The sequence below is a fragment of the Ovis aries genome, chromosome 5 (genome assembly GCF_016772045.2).
Source record: "Ovis aries strain OAR_USU_Benz2616 breed Rambouillet chromosome 5, ARS-UI_Ramb_v3.0, whole genome shotgun sequence".
Lineage (NCBI taxonomy): Eukaryota > Metazoa > Chordata > Mammalia > Artiodactyla > Bovidae > Ovis > Ovis aries.
Genome location: NC_056058.1, coordinates 5683706 through 5704582, shown reverse-complemented (window position 1 = coordinate 5704582; position 20877 = coordinate 5683706). Strand labels below are relative to the sequence as shown.

General features: G+C 50.1%; 1 protein-coding gene across 10 annotated transcripts in view; it reads left to right on the top strand.

The window, feature by feature from the left end:
* Nucleotides 1-20877, top strand: part of MYO9B (myosin IXB) — a 111961-nt gene that overhangs the window by 63901 nt on the left and 27183 nt on the right. For 4 of the 10 annotated variants that reach the window (XM_042249708.1, XM_042249710.1, XM_042249707.1 and 1 more), the window contains exons 7-16: nt 2089-2218; nt 5895-5984; nt 7539-7655; nt 8207-8341; nt 12968-13089; nt 15439-15580; nt 15910-16114; nt 17382-17463; nt 18714-18803; nt 20234-20347. In XM_042249708.1, coding sequence (XP_042105642.1) covers nt 2089-2218; nt 5895-5984; nt 7539-7655; nt 8207-8341; nt 12968-13089; nt 15439-15580; nt 15910-16114; nt 17382-17463; nt 18714-18803; nt 20234-20347 — 1227 coding nt within the window. The remainder of the gene's footprint in view (nt 1-2088; nt 2219-5894; nt 5985-7538; nt 7656-8206; nt 8342-12967; nt 13090-15438; nt 15581-15909; nt 16115-17381; nt 17464-18713; nt 18804-20233; nt 20348-20877) is intronic. The other 6 variants (XM_042249709.1, XM_027969453.2, XM_027969452.2 and 3 more) reach the window with 6 other exon arrangements.

The window sequence follows — 20877 nt, the reverse complement described above, 5'->3', positions numbered from 1 at the left end:
GAGATGCCAGTTAGAACCACAGGGCAGGACTTCCCTGGGGCCCAGGGGCTAAGACTGTGCACGCTCCCAGGGCAGGGGCCCCAGTTTGGGGCACTAGATCCCACGTGCTGCTACTAACACCAAGTGCAGCCAAGCAAATAAATGAATATTAAAACAAACAAGCAGGGCTTTTCAAAGGTCATTCATCATTTAAAAATCCTTTTCTTTTTTTTTCGACCACACCCTCGCAGCTCGTGAGATCTTAGTTCCCGGACCAGAAATCGAACCTGGGCCCTCAGCAATCAAAGCATGGAGTTTTAACCACTGGAGTAGCAGGGAATTCCTCTGTCATTTAAAAATCTTAATTTCTTCATTAACAGACTAGAGATTTTGTTAAGTAGCAGAAAAGCTACACTATCTCAATAGAGGCAGAAAAAAAAAAATCTAAGAAAAGAAAATTTACTCAGGTATATTTACCCAAAACAAAAAAAAACCCGCAAGGCTTTTGCCCAACAACATGGGTATACTTCACATTACAGAGCCATACGGCTAAAAACGGCCAAGAAAGTGAATTTTATATGATGTGTCTTCGACCACAGTTAAAAATTATTTTAATTCTTCAAAACCACTCAGAGCATTCTCCACACCTTCCTGGGTGACCGCAACACCCAGAGGGGACGCCTCTGCCCAATATGCTGCCAGGAGGACACCACGGGGCCAACTCCTGTGGACAACCATTGGGCAGCTTTTACTGCCGAGGCATGTACACAACCAGACGTATACACATGCTTGGCCAGCAGCACGCACAGGAACGCACACAGCAGCCTCGTCTATAACCGTCCCCAACCCCAGGAAACCCTCCCAAACGCCCACCAACCAGAGATTAAATAAATCAACACATTACAGTATATCCCTGCAGGAGTCGGCACACTCTCTGGGGACAGAGAGCAAATGTTTTTCAGCTTCATGGGCCACACAATCTCTGTGGCGTGTTCTTTGCATTCTGTTTTCTTAACGACCCTTTAAAAGCTCAAGAACCATCCTCAGCTCAGGTGCTGTGCAGAAAAAGGCCCCCGTTGTCCAGATACCAACCCTGCACAGCAGTGGTTCCCACTGGGGTCCTGCTTGTGCTCCCAGGGGACACTTGGCCTTGCCTGATGACACTTTTGAGTGTCACACTGCAGGTGTAGCCGGAGGGGCCAGGTGGGTAGAAGCCAGGTACCAGCAGTGCCAAGGCTGAGAAGTGGCAGCGTTAAGAATAAAGAACGTGGGAACTTGCCTCAGGAGCCCATTGGTTAGGACTCCACTGCAAGGGACCCAGTCTCTGTCCCTGATCAGGGAACTGGCATCCCACGCGCCAGGCAGCTTGGCCAGAACAAAAGAAAAGTACATGAGTAAATCTTTTCAAAAAAAAAAGGGAATGAACAGTGCTACATGCAGTAACACACATGACTCCCCCACCTTACACCTTTTCAACGGCAGGCCCGATGTAAGTACACGTGATTTCACCAAAGCCACGTTCACAGATGGCATTAGATGTCAGGACAGCGGTTCCTCTTTGGAAGCTAGGGAGGGTCCAGGGCCTGAAATGTTGTTCTATCTTTTGGTCTGAGTGTTAGTCACAAGCATCTCTACATTTGGTGACGCTTCATCAAACTTAACACCTGGGGACGGAATTCCCTGGTGGTCCAGTGGTTAAGACTGCACACTTCAAATGCAGGGAGTGCAGGTTCGATCCCTGGTCGGGTGACTAAAATCCCATATGCCTCACAGTGTGGCTGAAAAAGAAAACAGCATCTACACTTGGGAAACTGTGTGCATTTTTGGGGGGGGGGGGGGGGCGTATGCATGTGATGCCTCCATAAGAAAATTTTTAAGCTCTCCCAAACCACCAAAAAAAACAATAGAGCTATGTGCCTCCAAAGTCCTGTTTCACAGAGAGTTGCCAACAGAGGAGTGCTCGTCTTTCGCATTTCGCGTGTTCTTGACTAGAATGGCTGCTTTTACGAATACAGCCCAGATCGCTGGAAACTTGAGCACAGTTCACTGGAAGCTTCTGCTGTCTCGAGACTGGGGACGTGCCCCAACCTTGGCTCCTTCTCTCCCCAGGATTTTTTCCATCCTCTCGGCCATCTTGTACCTAGGCAACATCACTTACAGGAAGAGAGCCACGGGCCGAGACGAAGGCCTGGAGGTTGGGCCCCCCGAGGCGCTGGACACGCTGTCGCAGCTCCTGAAGGTACTGTCCCTGGGCCTCAGCCACAGTGGCCGCCCACTGAGGCCCAAGCTTCCTGCACTGGCCGAGCCTCTGTCCGCTGCTTCCTCCCCCGCCGTCCCTGCCGTGTCCCTTCCTCGTTTCTTTTCTTTTTTTTAATCGAGCTATGATTGATTTTACCTTCAGACGGACAGCATACATGATTCAGTATCTGTATCGTCTGTTGCCAGATGGCCACCACAAGAAGGCTAGTTAATGCTTGTCAGCTCAGTGACCATGGGATTCGTTTCCTCTTGTGATGAGAACGTCCAAGATCTACTCTCTGGGCAGCTTTCATTTACGCAGTATGGCATATTAGCCACAGTCGCCACGCTGCACGCTACATTCTCGTGACAGTTGACGACGAAAAGTTTGTGCCTTTGAGCCCCCTTCCCACGTTCACCCACCCCCCATTCCTGGCAGCCACCAGTCTGCTCTCTGTATCTGTGAGTTTGGGAGGTTTGAGGGGTGTTTTCTTCTTGGTTTTTTTTTTTTAATTCCACATATGAGGGAGATCATACACTATTCTTTGTCTGACATATCTGTGAACGTAATACCCTCAGGGTCCATCCGCTCCTCATTTCCTTTTTTTTTTTTTGTAATTGAGATATAGGTGATTTACAATGTTGTGTTACTTTCAAGTGTACAGCAAAATGATTCAGTTCTGCATCTGTTCTTTTCTAGATCCTTTTCCGTTATAGGATGTGGAGCATAGTTCCCTGTGCTGTGTGCTATGCAGTTGATTATTTTATTTATAATAACGTATATGCTTTGAAGCTCAGTCGGTAAAGACTCTGCCTGCGATTCGGGAGACCTGGGCTCGATCCCTGGGTCGGGAAGATCCTCTGGAGAAGGAAATGGCAACCCACTCCAGTGTCCTTGCCTGAAAAATCTCATAGACAGAGGAGCCTGGTGGGCTGCAGTCCATGGGGTCGCAAAGAGTCGGGCACGACTGAGCGACTAACACTAACTTACTTACACTTACATTTGTATCATTTTTTAAAGATTCTGCATATAAGTGATATCATATGATATTTGTCTTTTTCTGGCTTATTGCACTTCACATAATACCCTCAAGGACCATCCCTTCTTCATCTCCTTTTGTTTTTTTTTTTAATTGAAATATAGTTGCTTTACAATGCTGTGTTGCTTTCAGGTGTAGAACAAAATGACTCAGTTCTGTATACATTCTTTTATAAGTTACTACAAGATACTGGGTGTAGTTCCCTGCGCTGTACACTACAGAGTTGATTGTCTGTTTTATATACGTGTGTATACTTTCATCCCAAGCTCCTAATGGATCCTTCTCTCTGCCCCTTCCCCTTTGATAACCATAAGTTTGTTTTCTATGTCTGTGATGCTATTTCTGTTTTGTAGATATGCTCATTTGCATCGTTTTTTAAAGAATCCGCGCATAAGCGATGTCACGTGGTACTTGTCTTTCTCTGTCTGACTTACTTCACTTGGTAGGAAAATCTCTTGGTCTCGCCTTACTGCTGCAAATGGCATTGTTTCTTCCTTTTTCTGGCAGAGTAGCGTTCCACGAACATTCACACCACATTTCCTTTTCCCGTTGTCGCCTGTTGATGGACATTTAGGTTGCTCCGTGTCTTGCCTGTTGTATTAGTGCTGCTGTGAACATTGGGGTGCAGGTATCTTTCTGACCCATCTTCCTCCTGGGAAGGACCATCTCCCATCTCAGCCCCTCACTGGAACGGCCCATCAAAGCTTTCTATATATTTGTATAACTGAATCAGTTTGCTGTATATCTGAAACTAACTTAACGTTGTACACGAACTATGATTATTTTTTTTAAACCATCATTTGATCAGCAAGGTCGTTTTGTGGTTAGACCATCCCCTTGTCCCCTTGGCCTCAACCCCGGGAGCACTGGACAATGTCTGGAGTCGTTTGGGGGGTACTAGTGTCATCTGGTGGAGAAGGCGATGGCACCCCACTCCAGTACTCTTGCCTGGAAAATCCCATGGACGGAGGAGTCTGGTGGGCTGCAGTCCATGGGGTTGCAAAGAGTCAGATACGACTGAGCGACTTCACTTTCACTTTTCTCTTTCATGCATTGGAGAAGGAAATGGCAACCTACTCCAATGTTCTTGCCTGGAGAATCCCAGGGACGGGGGAGCCTGGTGGGCTGCCGTCTACGGGGTCACACAGAGTCGGACACAACTGAAGTGGCTTAGCAGCAGCAGCAGCAGTGTCATCTGGTGGGCAGGGGATGCCATTTAACAGAATGCGCAGGACAGCCCCCACAGCAAAGAAGTAGCATTATTCACTCAGTCATTCCAGCTCTTTGTGACTCCATGGACCATAGCCCGCCAGCCTCTTCTGTCCATGGAGTTCTCCAGGCACGAATACTGGAGTGGGCTGCCGTTCCCTTCTCCAGGGGATCTTCCCAACCCAGGAATCGAACCTGGGTCTCCCATGTTGCAGGCAGATTCTTTACCACCTGAGCCCCTGGGGAAGCTCAAAGAAGGACCCAGCCCCAAATGCCTGTGATGCTGAGGCTGTTTTCTGAGTGTGTGCCATTTGTGGCTCTTTAAAGTGTGCCTGCGTGCAGGAGCCCCAGCTCCCATTGTGCTCATGGGAATGAGTGAGTGCGTCTGTCAGGAGATGGAGACAGCTCCCCTGGCCCAACTCTTGGCTGCCCATGGACAGCGCTTGGCAGTCAGGGAGGAGCAGTCTCCTCGCTTCGCCCTTGCACCCAGACCAGGAACCCACTCCAGCAGCGACAGCTATAAACACAGGCAGCCCCTGGGCCAGAGGGCTGCAGTGACACCCAGGCCTGTGTGACCACAGTCTAGGCCATCGAGCAAGCCTGTGGGTGTGAACACTCTGAGGTGCACCGGTGTCCCACACACTGAGGGTTGGCAGCCCCGAGGGTGGGCTCTGGGCCCACTTCCTGGCCCAGCTGCCCGGGGGTCCTTCTTCCGCCCTCCTCAGGCCTTGCCTCGTGACACACGGATCTAGTCAATAAGCTCTCCAGCTTTTCTCTCCTCTTTTTTTTTTTTAAGTTTTTATTTATTTAATTTTAATTGAAGCATACAGTTGGCTTGCAGTGTTGTGTTTCTAGTATAAAGTGATTCGTGTGTGTGTGTGTGACTGTATAGCTGCATATGGGCTTCCCTGGTGGCTCAGCTGGTAAAGAGTCCGCCTGCAATGCAGGAGACCCTGGTTCGATTCCTGGGTCAGGAAGATCCCCTGGAGAAGGAATAGGTTACCCACTCCAGTATTTTGGGGGGTTACCCTGGTGGCTCAGTAGGTAAAGAATCTGCCTGCAATGTGAGAGACCCAGGTTCGATCCCTGGGTTGGGAAGATCCCCTGGAGGAGGGCATCGCAACCCACTCCAGTATTCTTGCCTGGAGAATCCCCATGGACAGAGGAGCCTGGTGGGCTACAGTCCATGGGGTCACAAAAGAGTCAGACACAACTTAGACTAAACAACAGCAGCAACAACATACGTGCATATGTTCCTTTAAAAATTATTTTCCATTATAGGTTATTAACAGGATATTAAAAATAGTTCCCTGTGCTATACAGTAGGACCTTGTTGTTTATATATTTTATATAGATTAAATGTATCTGTTAATCCTGAACTCCTAATTTGTCCCTTCCCACCCCTCTTCCTCCTTGACCTTGAAACAGGTGAAGCGAGAAATCTTAGTGGAAGTTCTGACCAAAAGAAAAACAGTGACCTCCAATGACAAGCTCATCCTTCCCTATAGTCTCAGCGAGGTGAGTGCTGCCCTGGGTTCTCATGGGGTGCCCAGGCCCAAAAACATAGGTGCGCAGGGTGGGGCTAGGGAGACCCTTCAGAAATAGCTGGCATGGGTGGTCATTTTCCTGCCCCTCATTTGACCTCCTCATGGTTCAAATGGTAAAGAATCCACTTGCCAATGCAGGAGACACAGGGGGCACTGGTTCCATCCCTGAGTCAGAAAGATCCCCTGGAGAAGGCTGTGGTAGCCCACTCCCATATTCTTGCCTGGGAAATTCCATGAACAGAGGAGCCTGGCAGGCTACAGTCCTTGAGGTCACAAAAGAGTCGGATACAACTGAGCATTTAACAGCACAGTTTGACAGAGGAGAACCTTGGAAGTTCAAACCAGCTTATACAGCTTAAGGGGCAGAGCTGGAGCCACGTGTGATGGTCTCAGTGTCGAGCTGTTTAGTGGGCACGCTGGTTCTCACCAGCAGAGGACAGCCACCTGCAGCTTGCAAGCCAAACCTGGCCTGCTTCCTGCTTCTGTCAATAAAACTTTATCGGCACTTGACCATGACCATTCATGCACATGTTGGTCTGCCGCAGTGGCAGAGCTGTCCCGCAAAGCTGACCACGCTGACTCAACAGGCCCTTGCCCGAGAAAGCTTGCTGACCCCTGGGTTAGAGCATGACCTTTACAACCGTTGTGTGGGTCCCTACGTGTTGATAAGACGCCTCTCTCTAGCTTTGCCCCAGTCTCAATGTTTTCTCTGTGGCATGTTCTTCTTGCGTTTTTACACCTCTAGACTTGCAGATTGGGGAGCATCAGGAAAGTACCTAGCCCCGGGGGCAGGGGGGTATTTTTAGCTCATGGGAGAAGCTGCTCAAGCATCTAAAATGGACACCTAGGTACTTGGAGCCCCTGTGGGCAAAAGGTGCTCAGCCGTGGTATGTGACAGGTGCCACAGGTCACTGGAGCCCACAGCACAGCTGCTCCCTGGGGGCACTGAGCTGAGCGAGGGAGATGAAGGCCAGGTACAGGGCACCATCCTACACAGCTCCATTTCCACAACGCCAGAGGACCTCGTTATCTAGATCTTGATAGCAGGCTGAGTAAGTCCCGTCACAACGTAGGTCTGAGAACATACAAAGAAGGGATTTCTTGTAGGTAAATTAGACCCCAATGAGCCTGTTTTAAAAATTGTAAACATCAATCACTGCTTTTCGGCACACTGTGGCCTGGCCCATGGTGCTCCCAGAACCGCAGGGGTTGAACCCAGCCCAAGCTCCTGGTTTATTCTCCCACAGCGCCCTCCCTGAGCCCATGTGCCCACCCCAGCAGTCCCCAGGGTCCTCTGAGGAGCAGGCCGTCCCATAAGAAAGACTTGGCCAGACCCCAGGCTGCCAGGTCAGAGCTTCATGCTCTGGTGTGCAAGGGCGTCCGAGTGGACAGGACAGCAAGCAGAGTGAGGAGGGGAGGTATCAGAGGAGCTGAGTGTTTCAAGTCACCACCTTGACCTCCCCGTGCACAGACCTCGGAGTCACACCTCGGCAAGGTGTGACCCCCCAAAACTCTGTGCCCACAGGCCATCACCGCCCGTGACTCCATGGCCAAGTCACTGTACAGCGCGCTGTTCGATTGGATCGTGCTGCGGATCAACCACGCTCTCCTCAACAAGAAGGACATGGAAGAGTCTGTCTCGGTAAGGGCCACACCTCCTCGGCTGGCAACCTGTGACCCTGGCTGCAGTCGGTCAGGCGTGAGGCCGGTTTCTCCCCTCAGCAGCCCCAGGGAACCAACAGGATGCGGTTCTCGGGGCCCAGTGCAGAGAAAACAGGGGACTCTGGGACTTTCCTATTGGCCCAGCGGTTAAGACTCTCTGCTTGCACTGCAGGGGGCATGGGTTCCATCCCTGGCTGGGGAACTAAGATCCTGCAGGCCACACAGTGCAGCCCCAAACAGAAGTCAGAAACACAGGGCTCTGTTTAGTATTACAGGTTGTATCTACTCAGTGTTATGTGCCAGCCTGGATGGGAGGGGGGTTGAGGAGAGAAGAGTAGAGGTGTATGTGTGGCTGAGTCCCTTCACTGTTCGCTTGAAACTATCACATTGTTAATTGGCTGTACCCCAATACAAAATAAAAACTTTAAAGTTTGAAAAAAAAATATTACAGGTTCTAAGACCCTTAGCATCAGACAGGTCGCTCCCAAGGGAGTACTCACCAGTGATAACCATTCTCGCGATCTCCCCCAGTGCCTGTCTATCGGAGTCCTCGACATCTTTGGGTTTGAAGACTTTGAGAGGAACAGTTTTGAGCAGTTCTGCATCAACTACGCCAACGAGCAGCTCCAGTATTACTTCAACCAGCACATTTTCAAGCTAGAGCAGGTAAGGAAATACCGGCTTATTCACCCATCCAGTCCTAGGAGGAAGGGAATGAGCCAGAACCGGGATCCCCCTGGGGACCTGATTTGTCATCAAACCCGCCCCAGAATTTTTCTCTGCAAAAAAGGGAGAGTCCGGGAACATTCCCACCCAGCCCCAGATGAGGCAAAAGGCAGGGATATTTGACGCCACAGGTCAGTGTTGTACTTTCTGTCTGCTCAGACGTGAAAGTTGATTCAATGGGAGACAAGCTGAGTTGCCTTGTAAGGATTTGCTTCAGTCAACAATGAAGATATCCCATGTTATAGGTGTTTTCACTTCAAAATAACCAGCCTTCTTTACCCAAGTATTGTCCTTCCTTTGATGGATTCTGACGAAAGAAAGCCGATGGGTTTATACACATGTATATGTGAGAGTGTGAGTGTTAGTCCTTCAGTCACGTCTGACTCCTCGGGACCCCATGGACTGTAGCCCACCAGGCTCTTCTGTCCATAGAATTCTCCAGGCAAGAATACTAGAGTGGGTTGCCATTCCCTTTTCCAGGGGATCTTCCCAACCCAGAGATCGAACCCAGGTCTCCTGCATTGCAGGCGGATTCTTTACTGTCTGAGCCACCAAAGAAGCCCCTATATTTAGCTAATACTTAGCTAATTTTATTATTATGTCTCTTAGCTGAAACTCACATTTCTCACTTGAAATGTGGCTGGTCCAAATTGAGTTGAGTAGGAAGAGATAGCGGATTGCAAGGACCTAGCGCAGGGGGAGAAAGGCATTTGGGGGACTTCCCTGGCAGTCCAGTGGTTAAGACTCCACACTTCCTGGGCAGCCCGCGGGGGAGGGGCGTTGGGGGAAGAATGGATACATGCGTATGTATGGCTGAGTCCCTCTGCTGTGCACCTGAAATTATCACATTGTTAATCTGCTGTATTCCAATAAGATAAAAAGTTGTGTTTTTTGTTTAATAAATAAAGATAATTTCCATAATCATTAAAAAAACAATCCACCTTCCTCTGCACGGAGTTCAGTCACTCAGTCGTGTCCAACTCTTTGTGACCCCCACGGACTGCAGCACGCCAGGCTTCCCTGTCCGTCACCAACTCCTGAAGCTTGCTCAAACTGATGTCCGTTGAATCAGTGATACCATCCAACCATCTCATCCTCTGTCATCCCCTTCTCCTCCTGCCTTCAATCTTTCCCAGCATCAGGGTCTTTTCTAGTGAGTCAGTTCTTCACATCAGGTGGCCAAAGTATTGGAGTTTCAGCGTCAGCATCAGTCCTTCCAATGAATATTCAGGACTGATTTCCTTTAGGATTGACTGGTTTGATCTCCTTGCAGTCCAAGGGACTCTCAAGAGTCTTCTCCAACACCACAGTTCAGAAGCATTAATTCTTTGGTGCTCAGCTTTTTTTATGATCCAACTCTCACGTCCATACGTGGCTACTGGACAAGCCATAGCTTTGACTAGATAGAACTTTGTTGGCAAGGCAGTGTCTCTGCTTTTTAAAATGCTGTCTAGGTTGGTCATAGCTTCTCTTCCAAGAAGCAAGCATCTTTTAATTTCATGGCTGCAGTCACCATTTGTAGTGAATTGGGAGCCCCCCAAAAATAAAAGTCTGTCACTGTTTTCATTGTTTCCCCATCTATTTGCCTTGAAGTGATGGGAATGGATCCCGTGATCTTAGTCTTCTGAATGTTGAGTTTTAAGCCAACTTTTTCACTCTCCTCTTTCACTTTTCATCAAGAGGCTCTTTAGTTCTTCCTCAATTTCTGCCATAAGGGTGGTGTCATCTGTGTATCTGAGATTATTGGTATTTCTCCCAGCAATCTTGATTCCAGCTTGTGGTTCATCCATCCTGGCTTTTCACATGATATACTCTGTATATAAGTTAAATAAGCAGGGTGACACTATACAACCTTGACATACTCCTTTCCCTGTTTGGAACCAGGCTGTTGTTCCATGTCCAGTTCTTGACCTGCATACAGATTTCTTGGGAGGCAGGTAAGGTGGTCTGGTATTCCCATCTCTTTAAGAATTTTCCACAGTTTATTGTGGTCCACACAGTCAAAGGCTTTGTCGTAATCAAAAAAGCAAAGCTAGATGTTTTTTCTGGAACTCTTGCTTTTTTGATGATCCAACAGATGTTGGCAATTTGATCTCTGGCTCCTCTGCCTTTTCTTAATCTAGCCTGAGTATCTGGAAGTTCACAATTCATATACTGTTGAAGGCTGGCTTAGAGAATTTTGAGCATTACTTTGCTAGTGTGTGAGATGTGTGCAATTGTGTGGTAGTTTGAACATTCTCTGACATTGCCTTTTTTTGGAATTGAAATGAAAACACTTTTTCCAGCCCTGTGGCCACTGCTGAGTTTTCCAAATTTGTTGGCATATTGAGTGCATCACTTTAACAGCATCATCATTTAGGATTTGAAATAGCTCAACTGGAATTCCACACCTCCACTAGCTTTGTTTGTAGTGATGCTTCCCAAGGCCCACTTGACTTCTCATTCCAGGGTGCCTGGCTGTAGGTGAGTGATCACACCATCGTGATTCTCTGGGTCATGAAGATCTTTTTGTATAGTTCTTCTGTGTATTCTTGCCATGTCTTCTTAATATCTTCTGCTTCTGTTAGGTCCATACCATTTCTGTCCTTTATTGTGCCCATCTTTGCATGAAATGTTTCCTTGGTATCACTAATTTTCTTGAAGAGATCTCTTGTCTTTCCCATTCTGTTGTTTTCCTCTTATTTCTTTGCACTGATCACTGAGGAAGGCTTTCTTATCTCTCTGTGCTATTCTTTGGAATTCTGCATTCATATGGGTGTATCTTTCCTTTCCTCCTTTGCCTTTCGCTTCTCTTCTTTTCTCAGCTATTTGTAAGGCCTCCTCAGACAACCATTTTGCCTTTTTGAATTTCTTTTTCTCAGGGATGGTCTTGATCCCTGCCTCCTGTACAGTGTCATGAACCTCTGTCCATAGTTCTTCAGGCACTCTCAGATCTCATCCCTTGAATCTATTTGTCACTTCCACTGTAAGGGATTTGATTTAGGTCATACCTGAATGGTCTCGTGGTTCTCCCTACTTTCTTCAGTTTAAGTGTTCGTCTTGCAATAAGGAGTTCATGGTCTGAGCCACAGTCAGCTCCCCTGTAATGAGCACGAGTTCTAGCCCCAGTCCAGGACCTGAGATCCTGCATGCCATGCTGCAAGGCCAGAAAATAAAAATTTTTTAAAAGGCATTTTTGTCTCGTTTGTAAAGGGCCGTGTTTGTAATTTTTTATGTCAGTTAAATCACATGTCATGATGTTGACATACATCAGACACCTTGGGTGTTTTGGGTTAAATTAACTGTATTGTTTAAGTTAACTTTGCCTGCTCTCTTTTCACATTTTTAAACATGGCTGTTAGAAAGTTCAAAGTGACATGGGTCTCTCACACTATATGATTGTTGGGACATTCATATAAGAGCAGGGGCTGCCCAAAATTACTGGCACATGGCCACACCTGTTTGTCAACACAGCATCTGTCTCCTTTCATGCTACAAGAGCCAAGCTGAGTCATGCAGACCCCATCTAACTCATAAAGCCTAATATAGTTACCATCTGGCTCTTTACAAAGAAAGTTTGCTGACCCCTGGGTGATTTTAAGCATGATTTTTAAGCACTCTGGTGTGATACAGTAAGTCCCCTACATCATGAGCGAGTTCTGTTCTGATAGTACGTTCGTAAGTCAACCAAAGTTAGCCTAGGCACCTAGGTGGGTTTTCCAGGTGGTGCTGTGGTAATCTTCCTGCCAGTGCAGGAGAGATGCAAGTTCTGTCCCTGGGTTGGGATGATCCCCTGGAGGAGGAAATGGCAACCCACTCCAGTTTTCTTGCCTAGAAAATCCCATAGACAAAGGAGCCTGGTGGGGGCTATAGTCCATCGGGTCACCAAGAGTCAGATACAACTGAGCGACTGAGCGTGCACACACAAACACACACACACACACACACACAGTTAAAGCATAAACCTGTGCTGTTACAGGTTTAGAATAATTTTCACACAGATAATACATTTAAAAAATGCAAAAAAGGAAGAAAATATCTTTACTCTTCTAGTACTTTGAAAAGTACAGTAGTAGTACAGTACAACAGCTGGCATACAGGGCCTGGCGTGGAGTGAACTGGCAAGAAGCGCTACTGACTGGAGGAGGGAGAGGAGGTGGGAGAGGATAGAACTGAAGATTGTCAGCAATAGAAGGCAGAGGGCAAGCTGCACAACCACTTAGAGAGGATGCGTGCAGGTGGCAGTGTACACCAGACACGTGAACTCACTCACACGATCGGACATGGGGACGCAGAGTCACATCTTTGAAAGTTCACCACCTGAAGGTTCGTATGCAGAGGACTTACGGAAGATCTTTGAGAATATGCGTTCCTGTTCCCTGTTGCTAATGGCTTATTTCTCAAATAATGTTATGTATTTATTGATATACTTCTATTGCTACATTAATACGCATTCTATGTTATTTGCACGTTTATATATAAATATGTACTTGCATCCATGAAGTATTTTTACGTAGGACGTGTGCTGCGTAGGTGTTACTGTGTCCATGAAACGATAAGCGTAACAGATGCCCTTGAACCCCGCAGGAGGAGTACCAGAGCGAAGGGATCTCTTGGCACACCATCGACTACACAGACAACGTGGGCTGCATCCACCTGATCAGCAAGAAGCCCACCGGCCTCTTCTATCTGCTGGACGAAGAGAGCAAGTGAGTGTCCCTGCATCCGGTTCTGCAGCCCCAGGGCCTTACTCGAATCCATTCCATCCCAGGAACTTCCAGGTTGCTCAGATTCATGTGGCTGCAAATCCTGACCCCACATTTGCCGTTCACCAGAGAAATATTAACACTCACAAGAGCTGTGAACTCAGGGACACACCCTCACCCTCCCAGGAGTCTTTGGGAAAGACTCGTGGGACCTAAATCTAGAAGCCGGTCACAGGCTTGGTGCAGCCTTGCAAAAGGCAGGGAGTGGAATCAGGGCCCCGGATATGAGATTCTCCACCAAGCCGGCCGGCCCTCGCCCATAAGACATGATGAAGGCTGGAGAGGGTCACTCTCGAGCTGCTTTGTGCTCGGTCACTCAGCCAGAGTTCCTGAAATCGCAGGACAGCCTAAAACAGCAGAAATTTATTCTCTCACAATTCTGGAGACCAAAAGCGCAAAATCAGCCTTGATGGGCCAAAACCAAGGTGTGGGAGGGCCACCCTCCCTCCGAGGAGGAGACTTCTTTGCGTCTTCCACCTTCCGGGGCTTCAGGTGTTCCTGGCTTCTGGCTGCGTGACTCCAGTCCCTGCCTCTGTAGTCACATCATCTTTGTCCTTCAGCTTCACCTCCTCTTCCTATAAAGACTCCAGCCTATCAGATTAGTACCCCCTCTGATGACCTCATCTTTTTAGGGGAGAGTGGGGACCGCGTCATACAGTTCGTGAGATCTTAGTTCCCCAGCCGTGGATTGAACGTGAGCCCTCGGTTGTGAAAGTACCGAGTCTTAACCACTGGAGTGCCAGTAAAGCCCCCCTAAAGAGCTCATCTTGACTTGACTGCGTCCAAGGCCACATTCGCAGGTTCAGTGTGCCGGGGCGTAGACATGTTTTGGGTTTCTTTTAACTGTCGGGTCCTAGCTGCTGCATGTGAGGTCTTTGTTGCATCCTGTGGGGTCTTTTGTTGAGGTGCACAGACTCTCGAGTTGTGGCTCCAGGGCTCAGTAGTCGCGGCACGTAGACTTGGTTGTTCCTTGGCACATGGGATCTTAGTTCCCAGTCCAGGGATGGAACCTGCATCTCCTGCATTGCATGGTGGATCCTTATCCACTGGAAAGTCTTTTTATCAACAACTTTTATCAGGCCCCTCATTTGCTGCCAACGTCCCCTCAGGCCTGGGGTAAATAGGGCTCACCAACTGCCTCAAGCTGAGTCCCATCCAGGACAGACACATCCATTCTAGGCCAGAATCCAGGGAGAAAATGTTCAGATAAGGGAAGGAGCAGGGCACTTGGAAGGGTTAATTGTCCCTCCCAGCAAACTCCTCAGAGCCAAATCTGGGAAAGGCATGCAAGGCAGGGCCAGGCTGAGCCTGGTCGGATTTGTCTTTGTTTAAAATCTTGCTATTTTAGGGGACCTCTCTGGCAGTCCAGTGGTTAAGACTCTGTGCTTCCAATGCAGGGGGCACAGGTTCAATCCCTGGTTGGGGAGCTAAGATCCCGCGTGCTTTGGGACATGGCCAAAAAATAAATAAAAATGGATGTCAAAAAAAAGAAAGTCCATGGTGAGCAAAAAAAGAAAAAAAAATCAAGATTTAAAAAAATAAAATCTTATTGTTTTAGTTCATCATGATTTTAGAGGGGCTTGGGGGGCATCAAATTGGATTTTCTGAAATAGCGTGCGAAGATGTTGCTTATTTCCACAGCTGAGTGAATGGGCCTCTTGCTCTCCACACCCTGCCCCTGGCAGTGATGTGCCCCTGGCAATGTGTGCCTCATAGCGACAGGGTCTCCCCCTCTATGCCCTGTTAAGCCATGAAACCCAGGCATCAGGGGTTCAGAGGCATACCTTGCTGCCCGAGTTTGCAGTGAGGCAGGGCGCAGGCTGGATGCCAAAGCTGGCTGCGGCATTTCCTTCCTGGGAGGCCAAAATAGCCAGATATAGCGGCTCCCTTAGTCAGGCCCCGCTCACCTCCCTGTTTCATCCAAATCCCAGCCCCTGCTTCTAACAGGGAGCATGGGCAAGACCCACTGCAAGAACAGCACCCAGCTACAGATGCACCTGAGACCAGAAGTCACCCCTGCCCTGGGATTATTCCAGGAACTGCCCGTGATGGGCCCCGGCCACGATCTTGCCTGGACCAGACTTTTACATGGGCCGGGGCCACTGGGGTGCCCTGCCTGTTTCCAGTGTGCTCCCCAGCCCTGAGGGCATCACTTTGCCCTCAGCCTCGTGCCCAGGCCACCGCAGCCCAAGCACCCGCCCGCCTCCTCCACAGAAGGCCTGTGACCTGCCAATACAGAGCAGGTGACCGGCTGCAGTTCCTGCCGTTAAAGGTCTCCCGTGCTCTTCCCAGCTTTCCGCACGCCACGAGCCAGACTCTGCTGGCCAAGTTCAAACAGCAACACGAGGACAACAGGTACTTCCTCGGCACCCCCGTCATGGAGCCGGCCTTCATCATCCAGCACTTTGCAGGGAAGGTGAAATATCAGATCAAGGTACGTAGCCATCTGTCACTACTGTCAATCAAGTTGCGCTCCGCTCAGGGGATGGGAATGGGACCCCTGGGTACCGTGGAGGTCCTTTCCTTCGGGCGCTTGCTCTGTGCCCCCTCTTGATTGCTTTTGCTTGGCAAGGCTCCAGGGCGCTCAGACCCAGTGTCAAACCCCTGGCCCTGCTTTCGAGGCCCCCGTGGGCAGAAACCCCCTCTCTGTCGTGGAGATGGGTCCCACTCCCCACCCAGCCTTTCCCGAGCTGACCCCAGGGCCTCAGCCAACACTAGCAAGGGACCACCCACCACCCTTCTTACCCATCGTCCCCACGCCAGGACTTCCGAGAGAAGAACATGGACTACATGAGGCCGGACATCGTGGCCCTCCTGCGGGGCAGTGACAGCTCGTACGTGCGGGAACTCATCGGCATGGACCCCGTGGCCGTGTTCCGCTGGGCGGTGCTCCGGGCTGCCATCCAGGCCATGGCTGTGCTCCGGGAGGCTGGGCGCCTGCGGGCCGAGAGAGCTGAAAAGGCTGCAGGTAGGAGGCTCCCTGTGTCACTGTCGAGGACGAGGTGCTCAAAGTCCACTGCAGAGTGTAAAATTTCATCACATTTAGCACATCCCTGAGGTTGTGCAACCAGCACTTCTGTCTTGTTCCCCAAACTTTTTTTTTTCTTTCGCACTAGTGATAAAGAACCTGCCTGCCAGTACAGGAGATGTAAGAGATATGGGTTCAGTCCCTGGGTTGGGTAGGTCCCCCGGAGGAGGGCGTGGCAACCCACTCCAGTATTCTTGCCTGGAGAATCCCATGGACAGAGGAGCCTGGCAGCCTTCAGTCCATGTGGTCACACAGAGTCATCCACACTGAGGCAACTTAGCAGACAATAGTTCATTACAGGATACTGACTGTAGTTCCCAGTGCTATATAGGAGGGCTTTGTGGTTTATCTCATATAGAATAGTTTGTATCTGCTAATCCCAAGCTCCTAATTTATCCCTCTCCCCATCCTTTCCCTTCAATAACCATAGGTTTGTTTTCTCTGTCTGTGAGTCTGTTTAGTATATCAGTTCATTTGTGTTATTTTTTTCTGATGCCACATGTAGGTGATACCATATAAAATTTGTCTTTATTTGACGTAACTGCGTTTGGTATGATCACCTTTAGGCCCACCCATGTAGCTGCAAACAGCATTGTTGCCTTCTTTTTTATGGCTGAGTCATTCCCTATCCATTCATCTGCTGATAGATATTTAGGTTGCTTTCATGTCTTGGGTATCGTAAATTAGCTCCCAAGCCTTTTGATCTTGCAGAACAGAAGATTTGTAGCGGGATGTATAATTTAACCTGCTCATCCTTACAAGGCAAGAAGGTGTGTTCCTGTTTTTCTGTGAGAACAGCCTGACACCCAGAAGGGCTGAGTGACTCTCCCAGGATCGCTCAGCTCCAGATACCAGCCCCAGGGTTCCATTTTAGGAAGGGTGGCATGTCAGTTAAAGGAGGATTGAAAGGTTAAAGCCACTACATTGAGACAGTACCGTTTGGGCCAGACAGGGTGGGCAGGGTGGGCTGGCCATGGGGGCGGGCAGCATGTGCAAAGGTCCTGGGGCATCTGTTTTAGGAAATAGATGGTGCTGTTTGGGGAGGAAATGGAACATTTCATGGTTCCCTGTTGTGCCCAAATTTGAGTGTCAGCGCCTCCCCCCCCCCCCGCCCCCCTCCCTTTTTTTTTAAATTGGGTTGAAGTTAAGAAGCCCTTCAGCTCCAAGCAGCACTCACCTCAAAACGTCATGTGCTCTGTCTCCCCAGCAGGTCTGGACTGCTCTGGTGCCCAAGGTCACCTGGGAGAACTACAGCGAGGAGCCGGCACCCCATCAGAGAAACTGTACCGGTGAGCGAGAACTTGTTTTGTCCCAGCCGGAGCCTGTAGGCAGCGGCCTTGTTTAAAACGGTGCCAGAAACCCGACACCCTGAACCCAGGTCAGGGTTGACCTGAATAAGGAACCCGGCAACCGCTTGAATCAGAAACACCCAGACGCAGCGGCATCTGGTGGCCGCATTTCTGCACACAGAGAGGCCAGCCTTGTGCATCATCTGTTTGGGGGGATGTGGGCGGCTTAGTTTACAAAGGATCCTTTTCAGGGCCGGTTGCGACCGTTGGCGGGCGGGGCCGAAAGGCTGCTGGTCTCGCAGAGCAGCAAGCTTGATGTAAGAGCGCTTCCTCCCTTAGCCTGACCAGGATGTCCCAAACCCCGGTCTGCTAAGTTACTTTACTCTCAGTCAGAAACACAGATGCGTTGTTGCCTCTAAGATGACATGGGGGTGTTCTGTGGCTGCCTAGTGATGGTCAGGGTTCCTCCAGATACCCCAGTTAGTACTGAGTGTAAAAGTGAGCAGGCTTGTGCTTCTAGGAAGGCAGGGTATAAAAGGTCATGCTCGATAGCCATCTGAGGCCATGGCAAAGCCAGGGCAGGGACACTTCAGGCAGCTTGCGAGAGCCAAGCCAGGCAGACTACACTGAGAGGGGACTAGTTGGACCAGACAAGGCAAGCAGTGTGTGCTGACCTGGGGGACAGCTGGTGCGAAGGCCCCGGGGCAGCAGAGTCCCCAGGCTCTTTCTTAAGACTCAGCAAAATTCCCAAGGAGCCAGCCCCTAGATTTTGAAACATGAAAAAGTCATTTTGTTTTTTGAGCACTTTGTAAGAAAACCCCCTCAAGAGGTTCATGAAAGCTTATGTGTGGAGTTAGAGATAGCTCCTGGGTAAGTGATCCTGTGCCATTTGTCTGAAGGCAGTGTGTCATTTTCCTCCTTTTAAAAAGATACATTTTGATTTTTTTTCTTCTAATTGAAGGATAATTGCTTTACAGTATTGTATTGGTTTCTGCCAAACATCAACACGAATCAGCCATAGGTATCCTTGTGTCCCCTCCCTCTTGATAAAAAGATGTGGTTGTTTTTCTTTTTTTTTTAAAGATGCATTTTTAAATCAGCTTTTTCACCCCAAAGAAGGCAAAAAAGAAAAACACTGCCCCGTATTTCAGAGTGGCCCCTGACCCACTCGGTCTCCCCAAGGCCTGGCCCTGGGGCTACAGGTCTCACCCGCAAAAGCACATTTAGTTTATACAGATTCTCCCTTTCAGCTGCTCAATGCTAGATTTCTCATTTGACGGCTCTGAGGAGTTCGATATTAACGCTTTTGAAGACATCATTGCTTTCTATGAAAGCAAGAAGTAAGTAGAAGCAGGGGCCTTGGAACCCGAGACCAGGGAGGCACGCCCTGAGAAGCCATCATCCCAAGGCGCTCAGCACAGCATTCAGAGCCAGAAGAGAGGGGGTCAGCAAGCCAGGGGGCGCTCTTGCCAGATTTGGCCTAATCAGGGGGGTGTGGGCTGAAGCCAGGGGCTTCATCGTCATCGTAGGGAGCAGGCGCTGCAGTGGCCGCTCAGGGTGCAGAGGTGACATGTGGCGCCTCTGTTTTCTTTGCTTGGTGCCTCCCTGGAGGGTGAGGGAGCAGAGGTGAGTGCGGCCCTCCGGCCCTGGGCATGGTGCATGGAGCACAGGCAAGGGGCTGCCGCTCGGGGTCTTCCCAGGCCAGCTGCTCAGGGCTTAAACATGTATTCGGGTAACTGCAATGAAGAAGTGTTTTTTTAATCTTTTTATTTACTTAACTGTACCAGTTCTTAGTTGCAACATGTGGGAGCTAGTTCCTTGACCAGGGATCAAACCTGGACCCCTTGCATTGGGAGCTTGGAGTCTTAGTCCCTGGACCACCAGGGAAGTCCCTTGGAATGAGGAAATTTTTTTAAAAAGAGAGACAGACTCCCAGATCATCCTGCAGTCATCACGCCCTCGTTTCTAGACATTCTGCCCTAGACATTTGTTATCAAGACATTGTTCGCAAATGCCCCGTTTTCAGCGCATTCGATTTTTGTCCCTCAGCCATTGTCATTCTCACCTAAAATGTACATTCAGCCCTAAACCCACGGTGACCAAACAGAACGCAGTTAGTAAGATTGAATTCTGGGGGTAAATATCTTCAGCTAGAGCTTCACCCTTGGGCCTCTGCCGGGCCACGCTGTGGTGGGGCCGTCCTGGGTGCTGCAAGGAGTGGGGCAGCCTCCCTGGCCCCCACCTCCAGAAGCCAGTCAAGCCCCCACCCCAGTCGGAACAGCCAAGCACCACCCCCGTTGTAACCCCTGTGTGAGTTCCATTTCATTCCTCCCAAGGCGTTTCTCAAAGCCGACAGGAGGCAGACAGGGAGCCACAGAAGCATCACGAGAAGCCCACCCGCTGTTCCCCACAGAGCCCTCCCGGGCCTCCTGTTCTCAGTGACCCCTGGGTGCTTCTTATAGACTCCCACAGGCTCAAACACGAGGCCTTTCCCAGTGATCTGAGAGGCCAGGTTGCAAATTCCGTTCAGCCCCACGTGTCCCCAGCCCCTCCCTAACCACCGGAGGAGGGCGGCGCCTCCTTGGGGTGGCCGAACCCTGACTTCTCCATGCAGGAGGGAGTGGCAGCAGCCTTCAGACCTTCCCCAGGTTGCATGTTTTGGCTCCAGTGGCCTGGAGACGGTCCCGACCGTGCCAGGGACCCTGAGGTGGCGGGCCCACTGCTCTAACTCCGTCTTCTCTCTGTCACTGCACCCCCTCCCCTCCCCCAGCGATTTGCATGACCAAATCATCCGGAGTATCAAAGGATTGCCCTGGCAGGGTGACGACCCCCGTAAGCTTCTCCAGTCCCTCAATCGGCTCCAGAAACCCCGCACCTTCATCCCGTGAGTCCCCCCCAAGGTTGTGGGCACCCCCTCTCCCCCACAAGTGCAACGAGCGCCTCCCCGCCCCAGACACCCCCGCCCCCCACCTACAGGGGCTTCCCATGACATTGAATGAGCCGCTGCCCGTGCCGCGCTGTCTTGTGGTCCTGTCCTCACGCCGCCATCGCTAAGTGGCCCTTGGCATACTCCCACCCTAGTGTCTGCACCCCGACCCGAATCCTCGTCAGCCCCCCAGTGTCCAGCACAGCTTCCCAGCAATGCTCCTGCCACGAAGCAGCTGATTTTCTTCCCCCAAACCTGCCGAGCAAGGCTCGCTTCCCCCCAGCCCGGCCTTTGTCACTATGAGCTTATAAAGAAGCCTCAGAGGCAGGGTGTGCAATCTTGAGGACCTCTGCGCATCCCATGACCCTGCTTTCTGGGTGTGATGCGGTAGAAAGGGCCGGAAGCCACACAGATGAGATTTGGACCCCCCCCCCATCACTGTTTGACCTGAGTGCGGTGAGCATTCACCCTCTGTCTGCAAAGCAGGG